The sequence below is a fragment of the Malurus melanocephalus genome, unplaced genomic scaffold (assembly GCF_030028575.1).
Source record: "Malurus melanocephalus ecotype Western Australia unplaced genomic scaffold, MMel_1.1 scaffold_479, whole genome shotgun sequence".
In the NCBI taxonomy this organism is placed as follows: Eukaryota; Metazoa; Chordata; class Aves; order Passeriformes; family Maluridae; genus Malurus; species Malurus melanocephalus.
This window is the reverse complement of record NW_026623711.1, coordinates 313,067-326,925: the sequence shown is the minus strand read 5'-3', so window position 1 is coordinate 326,925 and position 13,859 is coordinate 313,067. Positions and strand designations below refer to the sequence as shown.

Below are 13,859 nucleotides of genomic sequence, written 5' to 3'. Positions count from 1 at the left end.
TCCCGCTTGAGGCGGGCGCTGCGGGCGCTGCGGGGGCTGTTCCGCTGGCCCTGCCTGAGGGCACCGCCGGACGAGCAGCGCCCGCTGCCAGCGCCAGCCCGGGCCCCGCAGGTGGCGGCTGCACCGGAGCCCGCSCGGCGTCCTGAGGGAGCCGCACGGGCGGCCTTTGCCTGCACGGCTCCATCCAGGCTGAGCAGGACTGCCGCACAAACCATCCTGCCATCGCAATGCAACTTTGCTTTAGGAAACTGTAGGAGTAAGGAAAAATCCACCAAAAATCCCCACCAAAAAACCAAAAAAATCCCCCCAAGAAACAAGCGGACAAAAAAAGAATAAGAGGAGCAATAGGTATAAGTTTGAGAAGACTATGAAGAAATAGTAGTAAATAATAATTAGAAGAAAAAGAATAACAATATAGTAAGTTGAGTAAGAATTATGAGAACAAGAAGAATAAAAATAAGAACAAGAAGAAATAATAGTGGGAATTTATAAGAAGAAATAGAACAGAAAATAAAAATAAGAACGACTAACACAAAGAAAAGTGAATAGTAGTAGTTGTAGTGAAGAAGAAGAAGAAGACTAAGATGAAGWTGAAATAGTAGTAGTAAATAATATTATCAAAATAAGTTACACATCCACACATGCTCTAGAATCACAGAATGAAGGCAAGGGCCTCAAAGTTCATCTAACTCCAACTGATTTTCTTCTGCTCTTTCTCTTTCTCTCTCTGAGACCTCTTTCCTATTTCTTTCTATCTCTCTACCTCCCCTCTCTTGTTAAATAAAATCCATGCTCAATCAAATCCATACGCTGTCATTGTGTGCTCTCATTTGYGCCTTCATTCGGGCACAGGCATCTCTCCCTCACGGGATCGTAACACATGGGCAGGGTCCCTTCCAGCCATGAGCATTCCATGATTCTGTCAGCTCCTCGCTTCCCTTTTCTTCTTGCCTCTGCTTTGAGCTGGGAATGTGCTTGAAAATGTCCAGMAAASAARYMTTTGCTGTCTGCTCTGGGAGCCAACACGGTTTGGGGACCTTGTCACCTGCACAGCTCCCTTGTGAGCCAYRASAGAACCAGCACYGTGGGAGCCTCGGGAATTGCACTCYGTGATCCACGGCACACAGTGCAAGGCTCTGGAATTCCAGTTTACAGCAAGGAAAAGCTCTTCTTGCCCTCTGAAAGAGCCCAAACCCAAGCAGAGCAAGAGCYGACAGTGACATTTCATGAGCAGCCTCCATAACTTAATCAAGGACTCTTTTAGGGCCTGGATTGGGAAAAATGATTTGGTGAAGGTCTTTGGCTGGAGCTGCTATGGGTACAGAGAGACACTAGGAAAGAAACAGCAGGCAAAGAAGTCAAGAATTCTGAAACTTTGATTCACTCTCCAAAGACAATTTCCTCCCTCAATCACAAATGTCCTCCTGATCTCAACAGTCATTCATCATGGTTTTCAGAAAGTGCTCCATTCTGAATGGATGTTGCAGGCTGCAGACACAATGAACTACAGAATGGCATTTTTCCTCCTTCTCCTCAGCGGAGGACACGATGAGGCAGCAAGATGAAAAGGGCAGCTCGTGTTCACCCTTCAACAGGATGCATAAGGACAAAAAGGTCTCACCATCCCTGCTGCTGTTCCCATGCCCAGGTTGTGCAGTGGAAATCATTCCATCCCACATGGTTCTTTACCAGACTTTTCACACATTCATACATCAAAAACCCAAAGAAATTCTTGTTCACTGGTTCTAAATTACACAGTTCTTAGTATTTGATCTTGGACCTGGTTACGGATCACTTTGCCTTCGATGCTAATTTGGTCCTCATTCTTTGGTTCTYTGCTAACTCCAAGTTTGTGTSTGTGGTCACAATTATATAGAGTGCCACTAACACACTGAGACAATGCAGTCTTACCCCATAGCAAACATCAGTCTGCTGCTGAATCACTTTACCAAAGCATCACCTCCAGCACAACACATCCTGGCCACAGCTCTCCCATTCCCTGCCACATTTTTAGCACAGGTGCTCTTACAGCCTCATTTTCCATCACTGCTACAAAAGACAGATGTTTTTTTGTGTACAAAGGAGACAAGGACATCCATATGATAAACAATRATTATCCCTCAAATAATTTAGCTTTTTAATTCCCTCTTTCATGTGGCCTGAAGTCAGGTGCAATATTTGTGTAGTAATTCTAATTGTTCAGACTTGCTTTTTATGTGTACAAACAGAAATTATAATAGGCTTGTCATTAAAAAATAATTACTGCTTTTGTCTCATTTTCCTGAGCTAGCAGCATGGTAAAAATAGAAGCAAACCCTTTTTTCCTTTTCAAAATCTAGTTAATTATCAGAGTATGTCTCCCCAAGGTGTACATAATTATTTCATAATAGGGTAATTAAAGTCCCTTGGTCCATGCTTTGGGATTTACCAAATAAAAAGCAAAGTCAGTATTGAATCAAAATGTACAGAGAGGAAAGCACAGAAAAATTRTTTTACAAAACCTAAGTTTATAAACTCATCTAAAAAAACCAGAATATCTGCAAATAGCAATGTTCTGCTTTACCTATTTTTTTTTGCTGCTAYCACTGGCTTTTCCACTACCTCAATGGTAAAACACATGAGAATTATTTTTAAAGTGGACATCGCAAACCAAATTCTTGGGTTTAGTGAACARCCCAATTTGACCTAACACACTGTCATGATGTGGTTACTTCAACAGCAGCAGATCAAATGTATCAGAAAACATAATGGAGAAAGGTCAGAGAAATTGAAGAGGTACAAATACATATGCCCACACCCACTAGGAATGAATATTTGGGGAACATAAAAGGAAGAGATGGTAGGCAGAGAGAGAGAAGATCAAGTACAGAACATGCACAAATGATCATTCCACATGCATGTCTTGAGTTCTCCTTTTAGTTGAAACCTGACTCAGGAAGGACTAATAATTTTCTCTTAAAGGAAGAATGTGGTGATTTTGGGGCTGCCCCCCTTTTTTGTTTCTTGATGTTGATTAAAAATACCTGTCCATTGCTGAAAAGTCATATTTTGTTCACCCTTTCAACTAAACTCTTACACTGAAACTTCCAACACAGAACTTTCAGACAAAGATCCTTTCCATATATTGTGATCAAGTATACTGACTTACACGAGTATTTAAATAAACTAGTAACTTTATATAATAATAGAAAAACAGCGCCGAAGGAGCAACAGTGTGGAAAAAAATAAACAAAACTTCACAATTGAAGCAGAATATCCCCATTTAGCCAGAGATGATGTCTACCAGCAGATATTCAACTTGTTCTCCTGTACCCTGCAGCCATCAACAAAGATCATGACTGTCTTTAGAAAGCCCTGGTGTTCACCACTTAGACAGTGGGACAACTTTTTGTTTCATTTGGGACAACCTGTACTTGCCAGAAATAAAAATTTTCAAAGCAGGAACCTCTGAGCTCAGGACCTTTGAGCTACAAAATCTGCAGGTGCGAGCAGACATACTTTTAGGATTTTATTTGGCAAATGACAACAAAGAAAGGTAAAATCAGGGAGAAACTTACAACTCAAAGACCATATAAAGCATTCCATCTGAGCTGTATGTCTCCAACAGTTCAACAATGTGGGGATGCTTCAGCATGTGACAAATACTGGCTTCTCTCTTCAGATCTGTGGAAGACAAGAAGGTAGATGTAGATTAGCTACATATTCAAGCCGTTTAGAACACAATGTTCAGAAAGATAGACACATCTGAAATTTCTAATAATTAATCATTATAAAGAACGCTGACAAGATGATATTTAATTATGCCTAATTAAAATACTCACATAGCTCTCAAAACTTAAAAGATTCCTGAATTCACATATCAGGAAATTCACMTTGATAAAAGATCTCCTTGGTCATAGTCTGAAGAGCTCTACAGAAATAAGTTCCTTTAATGTACATTTGCAGACTACCTAGAGGTTTACATCCTAAATATTCAATGTCACTGCCGAATTATCTCCAAATGCACAAGACAGGCTCTTTCACAGCACTACAGAACTATGAATAAGTGGAGGTCTCTACTCTGATTGCTCTGCTCAAAGCAAGGTGAACTAGAGCAGATTGTCAAGGCCCACACCCAGCTGGGCTCTAAACATGTCCAAGTCTGGAAACTCTACMACCTGCCCAGGAAACCTACACCAACACCTGATCACCCTCCTAAGTAAAGAAGTGGTTTTTTTCCTTATGCTTCAGTTTCTTGCAATTTACTTCTTTAATAGTATTTATTTTAAAATCAGAATACATAAAATGACACTGGCGTAAATTTTAATCAGCATGTATCAGTTTGCATATCTGCTGTAGAGAAGAGCGAATAAAGAAGGAAAAGTTGCAACTAAAAGAAGAGCAGAAACCACTCTGAAATCTCTCAAAGCTTGATTTTGCTTTAAACAACCCTTTTTCTTATAACAAATCAATCCTGCACATAAAGAAAAGTTAAAAAGCCAAACCACACTGAATTAATTTTCTTTTTTCTTTGTTGAAATTATCTGATATTTTTGTTATTTAATCATCCTTATTTTTTTTTTCTTTTAACCTACCTGTGTTCTAGAAAGAACAGCAAATTCTTGAATGAATAGCTTTGATGATAATTTGAGAAGGGAGGAAAATATCAGTCTGAATTCTGAAGTAGACATTTTACTCTTCTATTCTCTTCATACAATTGGCCATTGTTAAAGAATGACCTACATATGCATTTATGGAGAAATGAAAATATGATTTCTTGGTTTGAGAATATTCACCAAATTATTCTGCTACACTAGAAAGAAATATAAAATGCACTTTTTCACATGGGCCCTTACAGTCTTAGCATGAATCAATAACTTTGAAAATTATAAGCAGCAAGATAAACATTCTTTCATGTGAAGCACTTAACACGTAACTCAGATTTATGCTAGCCTTGGATCTTTCAGCCACCAATAAAATAAAAAGAAAAGCTGAGAGTTTGGAAATTACTGAATTTCAATCCAAGAAAAATGTTCATATTCATAGAGTCCAAATTTTTTAGCAGAACCTTCACCTGCATTATGTGTTCCCTCTTTCACAACCTTGCAAATATAATCTAAAAACAAAATGACCGAGCAACCCTTTAGAAACCCTTATATAATGGCACCTTAGGAAGGGCAAGCAGAACAGCAAACAAAAGTATTATTCACTGATGAAGAAGATAATTTGATAAAGAAATTAATGTGAAATGTGCCCTTAATCTGTCCATCTATTTATGTGGCTGAAATTCTACAACCTAAGAAAACAGCAATATGTCTTTCACTATGGCAAATACTCACATTATCAGTTCTTACACTACTTTAATGCAGAGTAACCACTAAAAGCACTCGGTAACTTTCCCTTCCATCACATTAGGCAATGATTTCATACTAAATAGTTACCACCCCTTTTCTAGGCAGAGTTGAGGGGCAGTGTAAGAGAATAAAAACCTATGTGATTCTGTGAACGACTATGATCTTCAGAAAACAGGCTACTTTTATTTTGTCTCTGACTTTCTATAACTTTACAACTACCAAACTTCACCATAGTATCCAATATCTATTGCAGAAGGAAAGCAAAGGGAAAATATACAACATGAAATTACAGAAAAGTTCTGCTTTATTTACAGGCAAAAATTGTGTTCAAAATAGTTTATTTTGGCTGCTTCCTTTATTATATTTTGTGGGCTTTATTTGAAGGGAATTAGAACTGAAAGGAAGAAAGTATATGCTGCCATTTYCCTCACTCCTCTGTGTAATACTGGATGAGTGCAACAATTGCTCACAGACTGAGCACCAGCACAAGAGGAAGGAGAAACAAAGTGGAAAATAAAATCTCCTAACAGGAAAACAAATGAACAGAAGTTACAGAACAAGGTTTTGTATGACTAAAGGGTCTTGGGGCTCAGAGCAGAACAAAGTCCTATTTTAAACACAGCAGAGACTTGTTCAACAGTAGGCCTATTAAGAAAAAGAAAACTAGGTATAAAGAGACAGGCAAGTACATACCACACTGATCCAACAAAGCCACAGGGCAGAACAGAGATGACGGATTCTAAAGTACATTTGGACCATGACACARAGGTCAAAATAGGTCATGTTTAAAACCAGTTAAAATGAAAGGGGAGGGAGGAGAAAAGGCAGAGATGACACACATTTCATATTTCACTTAAAGAAATGACATCAGCATCTACTCAATCCTTTATCAAATGCATTTACCAGACTGAATTAAATTTTACCTCCACAGGTTCAAGAGGTAAATAAAATCCCAAGTACWCATAGATACGGTTCCAGTTCTGAATGCAACACAAACCCAAGCAGATGTTTGGTTGCACCAGGAGACTAAGGATTTCCTAAGAAAATTCCCCTTATTATCTAGCCACCATACTATCTGTAACATCATTGTGAATATAACATTGTATGAACTATTTGCTACCTCTTGGTTAAGTTTTCCAAACCTCTGCTGAGTATCTGAGCCAAGTTGTGCAGTAATAAAGTTCCCAGACACACATCCCATATCAAAATAARCTTTTTATATTCCAAACACCTACAAAAGATTCAGAACAACTCTAGAATMTGCCAATGGAGTAAGTTGGCTTTAAGCAGCAAGAGGTGATGTGTCATTTACTAATGGTCTTGTGTCCCATATTTACAACAGTCTCTTTCACTAGTAAACAAAATTTAGCTGAAAGAACATACCCTCAGGCAAGACAAGGTCTTGGAATCTAAACCAAACTGTCATCTTTTACTTGCTGGACTATTTAACTTCATTTGAATCYTTTCTGAACCCTTCATCTATTAATTTTCCTCTTCTTGATATGGCTGAAGAAATTACTTTCTGGTTCATTCTTTAAGCCTTYCCTGTCAGCACTTTTTTCAAAATTAAACGTAATTGACAACAGGGCTAATAGAACTGCAAGCTTTAAAAGCACAAGCTTTTTAAAGTTTCTCTGCCAGCTGCATGAAAGGTAYTGTCACACAACCAGGAATAGGGAAAAAGATGCGGCGTTTCATTTAACTTGTTTAGCACACAGACTGATAACTTTCGCTCATAATTTGACAAGCATTTACAAGGTATCCTTTCACACAACTGTTACCAATAAATGTTTCATCATTTCAGTCTATTTAGAAAACTCTAAGGTTTTTTTAGCAATTGGAGACATGTTAAAGTTTCCATTTTATACCTGACTATTTAGASAGGCACTAAAGTTGTTTAACACAACTAAAGTTGTTGAAATGGCTCGAAAGTTCAGATTTCAGTAMCAAAGAAGAAAAGTTCAAAGACAGCAGAGGGAATCCCCAGCCATAATCACCACACAGAGAAAATGCAGCCTCGTGTGTGGATAGTGACACTGCAAGTAAATTGCTGGAAGCACTAAAAAATATAAGTGCTCTAAATAATCACATACAAAGATATATCAGTCTTTGATAGAAAACATAAAACATGAGTACCACTTAAAATTYCCATGGGAGTTAACAGCCTAATATYCTACACTACTCTGACAATTCTGAAAACACCTAATTTCCTTTCAAAATCTGATACCCAAGGTTTTAAAACATCTCAAACATACTGTACACATTTTCAAAGTATGTTCATGGAAGAATGAATTAGATGTTCTCTAGCAGCCTGCATTATAGCACCATTTCATAATCTTGAAAGTGACATGCACAGACTGTAGCAACCCCATCTTTYTGGGGGACAGACAGCTCCATGTTTCTTAGCAAGATGGAAGGCACACAAATGACAAAAGGTAATTTTTATGAATACACAATTAATTTTTATACATACACCACTCTGATTTTCCAGGGTTAGTCCTTTAAAGGATTAGTTCTCCAGTCACAGCTTGGGTACAACAGTGTTTTGRAAGGAWGTAYCTTCATCAGKAAGCTTCTTGCTTAAAATGCTTCTWCRTATTTTGTACATCAAGAATRTGATTATATATAATTTAAACATATGTGGTACTACTGAGTTTTAAAAGGAAATCAATGCTTTGTCCACTTGGCTATGTCAYTCTCACCAACCATCCTCTGGTGAGCATCATGGAGAAGATCCTGAGCACCCCAAATGGAATTCTTCCACATGCAACTAAACCAAATTGTGTGCCTTGGAAATCTGCTTGATGTATCACCTGAAGCAAGGATAAGGCAGACACTGAGATCTGACCCAGCTGTTTCACCCTAACAAACACACTGGGTTTTGTCCTAAGGATTAGCCTCTGCTAGATGTTCAACTCCCACCCAGGCTCCCAGTCAGCTGGGTAGAGGTAGAGAATGCAAGTAACAAGAACAAAAAGTCTCATGGGTTGAGGTAAAGACAGGCAGGTTACTTATCAGCTAGTATTGCCAGGAAAACAGCCTTGATGAAATTAACTTATTTTTGGCCAATTAAAACAAGCACTTAATGATTTGGGTAGAGGGCATTAAAAAGCTAAACATGAAGCCAATAACTTTCCTCCCCCTTTTCATGGGCTTAAATTCACTCCTTCACTCCAGACCTTTCCAGGCTCCAGCTCTGCAGGGGTGAGGGCCATGCCATGCTCAGCACACCGCAGTGGTTCCTCTCTGCTGCCCCAGCAAGGGTTCTCCATCTGCTCTGCCATCTCCTTCTCCGACCTTGCTGTTTGCTCTTTTTGTTCCACACTCCCTACGCTTTGCTCCAGTGTTTCCTACCCCTCCTGAAAAGGATCTTCACAGGAGCACCACACACAAGCCTGATGGGCTCAGCTTTGGCCCCCTGGAGCTGTCTGGGAACCTGCACCCCAGAGATTCTTCCCACAAAAGGTGTCCCTGCACCCTCCCCATTACCAATAATRTGCCAATTACATTTAATACAGGTCTAATCCCCTTTCTGCAGTAGACATTACACACCTTTCCCTCAAATCATCCTGTAACAGCCACGTGGAACATCCTGCACAACACCAAACTTCAGTTTAGCCAATGACACAGTACCTGGGGGTCACACTTCCAAACCTAGGTGAACTTCCAGGGAAATACTGATTTAAACAATTTCCCTGTCTCCTCTCTTTGCCCATTCTTGCTGCTCTGTGGAAATTACTTCTAGGCTTTATTACTCTAATAATACATCAGGGAAGTCATAAAAGCTCAGTGCAGCCAACACACTGCAACAGGAACGAGCWGCTGGAGGTGGGAACATCCTGTATTGACATTGGCAGTGAAACTTCTATACTACAGAACCACAGCGATGTTTCTGCCCCAAAGATTAGTTCTTTTAAAAATTGGGTTTTTTCCCTTCCACTAGAGTGTATTCCCCTTTGCCTTAATTAAAACAACATTGCCTGTGTTCCTGGGACATGTGAGYGACTCCTCATCACACAGATACATCCGACCAGTTAATGACTCGTTGCCTCAACAAGTGCTAAAAGCTTTCCTGCCTCTCCTCCCACACACTTTGGAGTGGCTGAGACWCCACGGTAGCCAAACTGATTTAACTGCTGGCTGTTTCCCCCTTCATCCCACACACATTCCTGGCCTCTGCTCCACTGTGCAGCAGCCTGGAGCTTATCACAYCACACACAAACCATTTCAGTGCTAACTCAGTTAAAAAAAAAAATTGTCTCCACTGGCTCAGTGTTTTGCAGTTTTAGCATGGGAAACAGCTCACGAGCAACCCCAATTATAAAAGCTGACTTAAGAATTATGGAAGTAGAAAGCAAGGAAGCCTGGGAAAAACAGCATTTAGAGCTGCTCAGGATGTTGCAAAACAAAAGTACACACCTTTCCCTGCAAAGTGTCTCCATTGTCACCAAATCTGTGTTGCACAATCAGTCTGTACCTTAGCGAACATGCTCAAAACATCTACCAAAAAGAAACTAATGCATACAGCTGTGAGTGGCTCTTGATAAAAACACCATGGTAATCAACAARTCCAGTGCCAATGGGAGATAACCCATCTCATGTCAGTATCTTTTAATGCTGCTGTAGCATTTGGAAACAAAATGTTGGCCTGAAGCAAGAACAACAAAATGCAGTTACAATTTATGTCCCCCTTTCTGAGATCCCCATGCAGAAACCTACGGAAATCAGCATTTTGTGGAATTAGACTTTGTTTGGTAAATTCTGAGCAACTTTCATTTGCTACTCTATTCTTTCTCCGTAGTTGGACATAAATATRAAAATGTTAATGGCTTTTTAGCTGGAGCTGGGTGTCTAGGGAGACTTAGAAGGCAATTTTCCTTCCTATATTTATACTCTGTCAGCTATGATGCACATGAAACTGGGTGTGAAAAAATCCCACTTTTCTCTCAACTTCTGGTAGATCCACCAGACTTGTCCAGAATCACGTATCTGACAGACAGTGTAAGTTGTTTTGCATGATTGCATCCATGAAAGCAACTCTCYCTCCTTTTATTCACTTCCTCATTTTTACTGGCATGCCAATATGCAATGCTTCATAAATAAGATRGTGTATTTTGGGAAATGAATCAACTTGAACAAATAAAAATGTTTAAGAAAACCCAAAAGAGTATTTGACAGCTGCCTACTGCTGATAATCTAAACCAATTTCATTTAATTAAATGATAATTTTAGCAACTTTTTACAAAGCACCCACCACATTGAAAAAAAATCTAATATTTTTCAAGGAAGAACAAAGATTAGTTATCTCTGATCTAAGACTTTSCATATTCTGTGTCCTCTTGCTTTGTACTCAACAGCAGGTTCAGAGGTAGGGGAACAGGGAAAGAAAAGAGGAGCCATAGGAATGTGAAAGAAGCAGTTTCTGGATTATTGTTGCTTTTTAATTAGATGCACAATCCATCTTCCAGAATATTCTTAGTAGTTCTCCCTGTGGCAAAGTAGCAGTTTCTGATGTCCTTCACAAACTCGAGAAGGAACATAATCAGAAGTAGAGTTACAAACTCCATAAATTAATTTAAAAAGGAGTATGGAGGGTTCTCTCTGTCATGGGCTTGGCCTTCCAAACAGAAATGGAATTGTTGCTGAAGACATTTTGCAACTCATGTTGTAAAATCTGAGACACTTTTCTCCTAATGTTGCACTGTTTTCAATAATTAATGAAAGGAAATTGAAAATAGTCATTGACTCTGAATTTGTAATCAATCAAGTTATGAAAGCGAGTTTACTATTGATAACCACATTTATTAAATCCCATGTTCCCACCTGTTTCCCAGCACTGTGTAACAGCCTGAAACCCAACACCTTCCCAAGTACCATAGACCACAGGCTTTCACACAGCAATTTTAAACACTTTGTGATACAATTAATTCTTTAACAGAGGGAAATGGAATGGTAGGTGCAGCAGCAGATCTGTCAGAGCATGCYGTGAAATTTCTTCTAAAAACAAACAAAAATAAAACAGAGAAACAACTGACCACAAGGTGTGCATTTGATAAAAGAATGCCACACACTGGCTGGAGCGCTGAACTGGCAAAATTCTCAGCTGTGCAGTCACAGTGGCCTTTACTGAAACAACTAGAAGGCTGGAAGTGATTTCATAAAATTTCACAGATTGTGCTTTCTTCTAGTGAAAACTAACACTCAAAAGTAGCAATCCCATTAAACACAGCAATTGTTCCCTCTTTTGTCAGCTCCTTCTCCCTCCWTTAACACTGGTGCAATGTTTGCGCAACTGCACCATAAATACAATCAAAGAATGGATCCACCTCACTTGCAAACAATCTTTTTCCCTCTCCCTTTGGAGCTGTTTCTCCACCAGACGAATTTTGGCAAGTCCTGAGAATCTGCACAAACACCTCAGAGCACAATAGTTGATAGCCCAGCAACAGAGACAAATGGCCAGATTACAGCACCAAAAAMCATCTGACAATATGTCAAATCTCAGCAGTCTGTAACATTGCTGTCCTTCTYCCAAAGARTAAAGAAGTAAGAAAACCAGATTTYGCAGTATTACCAGAAAATGCTAACTTGCCTTAGATTTGTTTTCATATATTTAGCTGAACTTCACATTAAAATTGAGAAATTAATTTGTGAGTCGGATCCTATTTCTTTCCTCCCTCTGTAGTGTCCTGTTTTTGCAGTTCCACGTTCTCACTAGGTGGCAACGCAGCTCCGGCTTTGATTRCGTGGAGTCAGCAGCAGAACACAAAAGGAGCTGCATCGATTCAGCGCAGAGAGCTTTGTGTTCGGCCAGTTTTACACCCTTGATCTGATTAACGAGTTCAGTTCAGGCATAAGAACAAAGAAAAGATGCCACTCTAAAATAATTAAAGGTATATTCAGTGGTAAGCACCTTTTTATCCAAATCCTGCTCTCCTTCTAAGCAGAGCCCTGCGAAGCTGATGGCCACACACCATACCCTAGTACTGCACACACTGGGATTTGTATGATACAATTAGAATACATTTCGTTTTCTCACACGAGCCACATGTTCTTTATTTAATCCAACAAACTACAACACAGTCCRCACTCATTGCTTCCAAGTTCAGCAAAAAGCTTTAGAAACCTAAAACCTGCAAGCAGTTCTGTTTAAATCACTGAAATGTCTCCTTTTTAAAGGTTAATCACCTAGAGTGGAGTTCATKGTATCATTTTTTTGTACATTTGTTCGTTTCTGGAGTGTTCTTTTCGCTGCAGGTGCGTGTGTGTAYGTATGTGTGTGCTCATGGCTCCTCTCCAGCCTTTGGCCATGGTAATACAGGCAATGTATTATTATTTCAGAATGTGCTAAAAGCATTATTACCAATGTTATGCTTAGATTGGCACAACATTTTTACACCAAACGTTGACATCTTTTGGCCAGAATTCATTTAGGCTGATCAGGTTAACTAAAGGTTATAGACACTGCAATCCTTTAAATGAGTTTTTAGTACTGATGTTCTAAAATGTAATGACATTAAATCAAGTAAATGCCCGCAGAGGCAGTGGAACATCATCAAGAAAAGGATGTTAGCTGATCCTGAAAAATTAGGTGATTTCTCCTGCTGATCATTCTAACGTTTGGAGGTTGGGAGTTTTTCTGTTTGAAATRTCTTTTCTTCTGTGACTTAGCCTTTAAGTAAATGTAATGACAGGGCAATTTACTTTTTGATATTAAGAAAGAATTCCAATTTTACAGTAAAAACTCTGGTATTTTAAAGATACAAAKGAAATCTATTCATAACATATTCAGCTAGTCTAGACAAACTGTCTGTAACTCCTACTCAAGGAAGGGTTAAATAATCCATTACACCACTTGTGCTGCTGAACACCAACAGGCAGGAAGAGCCCAAAGGCACTCAGAAGAGGGAACTGACTGCCTAAGATGCTTCTCATACAGACAAAATGTACTTGGTTTGCTTTGATCCAAGTTTCTTTGGTCTTGAACTGCTGGGCTCTGCACAGCCAATACAGAACCAGTTTCACACTAATGCTAGAAAGGAAATCACCAACTCTAGACAACCCAAAAACAACCAGCATCTAAAAATGACTCTAATTCTGCAGTGCCACATAGCTCAGTGACTGACAGTGTTTTAGTTAGCACACAGCCCAAATTACTTTAGAGTTTTTCTCAGGTAAAACAGTACAAACTGCAGTAAATGCTGCTGTAAGGGACAGCTGAATTCTGAAATWCTTTGCACWGCACATGGAACTCAGCACAAACAGCACCTACAGTGCACTCTGGGTAATAGACAATGACCTAGCAAGTGTAAGAATGATGCTAATTCTGTTATACTTGGAAATCCTGTAGTGAAATGATCTCTGAAAGCTGCAGAACAACTACCTTAGGAAAGCTTGTTTTCTGGTTCAGTGACAGAAAGATGTCTGGAACCAGAAAATTCTTCTCAAGCAGYAATAATCCAGGATATGAGAAAATTTAATTTTGGTTTGTTCCACTTCTGCACATGCTTCTCTTCACAATTATTA

At 39.2% G+C, this 13,859-nt stretch overlaps 1 protein-coding gene across 1 annotated transcript in view; it reads right to left on the bottom strand.

Annotated features, from left to right (window-relative positions):
* Window positions 1-13,859, bottom strand: part of CASK (calcium/calmodulin dependent serine protein kinase) — a 232,126-nt gene that overhangs the window by 109,074 nt on the left and 109,193 nt on the right. The window contains exon 3 of the mRNA XM_057380908.1: window positions 3,558-3,663. Within this exon, the coding sequence (XP_057236891.1) occupies window positions 3,558-3,663 (106 nt within the window). The remainder of the gene's footprint in view (window positions 1-3,557; window positions 3,664-13,859) is intronic.